The following is a 2,200-nucleotide window of genomic DNA, read 5'->3' as shown; positions in this document are numbered from 1 at the left end:
TAAACCACCAATGTCCCCACTTCACTAAGGAGTGGCTTGCTATTTCAGTGAGCTACCCATCTAACAGGCAAGGAAAAAGGATGCCCCCAAGTTGTAGCAAAAAAATGTATCTAATTATATAGTTCCAAATAATAAATCCTTTTATCATACGTAAATTGCACATCTGTAGCAATTTTATCAGAAGTTCACCATGTTTTTTGTAGGTTTTGTTGTTGTTTTTTTACATAGTCTACCTATAGATAACCAGTAACTTAAAATGATAATTTTCATACTATCTCACCTCAGCTTCATTAGAGGCAGGATTAGCAGAGTATGATGGAGTACTGCTATACTTGAACAAAAAGTAATCTACAGTTTCTTCCCTCCCCTACATCTCCAGTTATGCTATTCAGAGATAAAGACATCTCAGTTTATCTACTGTGACTGACCAAGATTCATACGGTCCCTCATCTGTACTTTACAACACATTCTGGAGATCACAGGGAAAAAAAAATAATCCTGCAACATTTAAAAAGCAGAAGGGCAACAACTGAATATTCAATCAAGTATTAACAGCAGCAAACACACTGCCAAAATGTTTTCCTTCAGTGCTTTTCACCACCAGAATTTTTCTTTCATCTATTTCAAAATCAGTGTTATCAGCTTAGCATCTGTCTTAAATACAAATTGTTCCAAAACATGTGGCTCTTACCGCCTCTCCTAGAAAATCCTCTGTCCCGTGTTGGATTATCTTCACTGTCATTAGACTCTTAAAATAAAAATGTAACATGTGAACAGCACAACATCTAAATAATTAACTTTAAAGACATAATATCTAAAGAAAAGCAGTCACAAGATAAATTAGTAAGGAAATAAGGTAAACATGTTCATAAGTTAAAATATAAACAGTTTAATTTTTGAAATAGTTTTTGTAACAGATATACAAAGATATTATTCCAGGTCAATTCCCTATACAAATCATCTAATGTATCTAAATATTAAACATAAAATTGATAACCTACTATTTGCCAAGCACTAAACTAGGCACAACAAACCAAAAAATAACAATTTCATAAACATCATTTCAACTAAAAATGGTTTCAGGAATAATTAAACTACTAACTAAGCAGATGGTTCTCAAATGTGGTCCACAGACCACTAGAAATACGTGACTGTTCTACTTATAATGTCATCATGTATTCTTCTGTTATTTAACTTTCCTAATAAACCTGAGACATTGGTGCTTTCTTAAAAATATTCAAACTTTTGCCATTCACCCAAATGAAAGAAGATGAGAGATATGCTGGCTTCTCTGTTTTCACTGATGGTAACAACATTACCAGGGTTCTTAAATAGTGGTATGAGGATCCCTACAAGGAAGGCTACCTAAGAATTATCTGGAGTTGGGTAAAAATAAAATTCCCAGACCACACCCCACAGATGTTTTTTCTGGAAGTGTAAAGCGACAGCAAGGTATGAATAAGACTTTCAGTAACTTTAAAAATTTTTGTATGTTATTAATATAACTCTTAGTGATTACATTGGGATTTCCAGAAGATTTTAACAAAGCTAACCATGGTTGGAAAATATACAGATGGTTTAAAAGAATCTTTGCACATGTCATATTGTTTACTATTTGAGAACTTAGTCACAGTAATGACATCAAGTGACTAAACACTCTGGAGACTATCAGTTAAATTCTTGTTTAAAAATATTAATCCATTTAACATTTAATTCTTTTTTTTTTTTTTTTACACCAAATAAACACTGAAGAGCTCTTGTTGCAAGGTCCTATGTGAGCCGTAGTCAAGAAACGACAAACAGTCTTGAAGAGCTATCTAACATGATAACTTTTCTGGAAGTAGGATTTAACATTAAAAGGGAGTTGAGCAGGAAGGTTGGCTCTGGAATAATGATGATTAACAGCTGACATTTATTGCCTTACAGAAAAAAAAATTATTAATTTGGGACCTGACAAGGAAAAGGGAGTCTCATATTTAGGCAACTACTCACCCAAAACAAATCTACAGTTATTTTGATCACACTGGGAATTAAAACAGGATAATGACATTAGGGGAAGGAAAGGGGAAGGGTACATGGAAACCCTCTGTACTACTTTTGCAACTTATTCTGAGTCTTAAACTATTTCAAAACAAAAAGTCATTTAAAAAAAATGATCTCTGGGGGCGTAGTCAACATGGGGGAGTAGTCAGACGCTTCC

General features: G+C 33.5%; 1 protein-coding gene across 3 annotated transcripts in view; it reads right to left on the bottom strand.

Annotated features, from left to right (window-relative positions):
• The window catches only part of DDX4 (DEAD-box helicase 4), a 113,555-nt gene that overhangs the window by 55,240 nt on the left and 56,115 nt on the right, over positions 1–2,200 (bottom strand). For 2 of the 3 annotated variants that reach the window (XM_004380473.2, XM_004380475.2), the window contains exon 7: positions 692–748. The exons of the other annotated variant lie outside the window; for it this stretch is intronic. In XM_004380473.2, coding sequence (XP_004380530.1) covers positions 692–748 — 57 coding nt within the window. The remainder of the gene's footprint in view (positions 1–691; positions 749–2,200) is intronic. 3 annotated transcript variants of the gene reach the window in all.

The sequence above is a fragment of the Trichechus manatus genome, unplaced genomic scaffold, assembly GCF_000243295.1.
Source record: "Trichechus manatus latirostris isolate Lorelei unplaced genomic scaffold, TriManLat1.0 scaffold00074, whole genome shotgun sequence".
Classification (NCBI taxonomy): Eukaryota; Metazoa; Chordata; class Mammalia; order Sirenia; family Trichechidae; genus Trichechus; species Trichechus manatus.
Note: the sequence above shows the minus strand (reverse complement) of the source record. Positions and strands in the feature narration are given on the sequence as shown.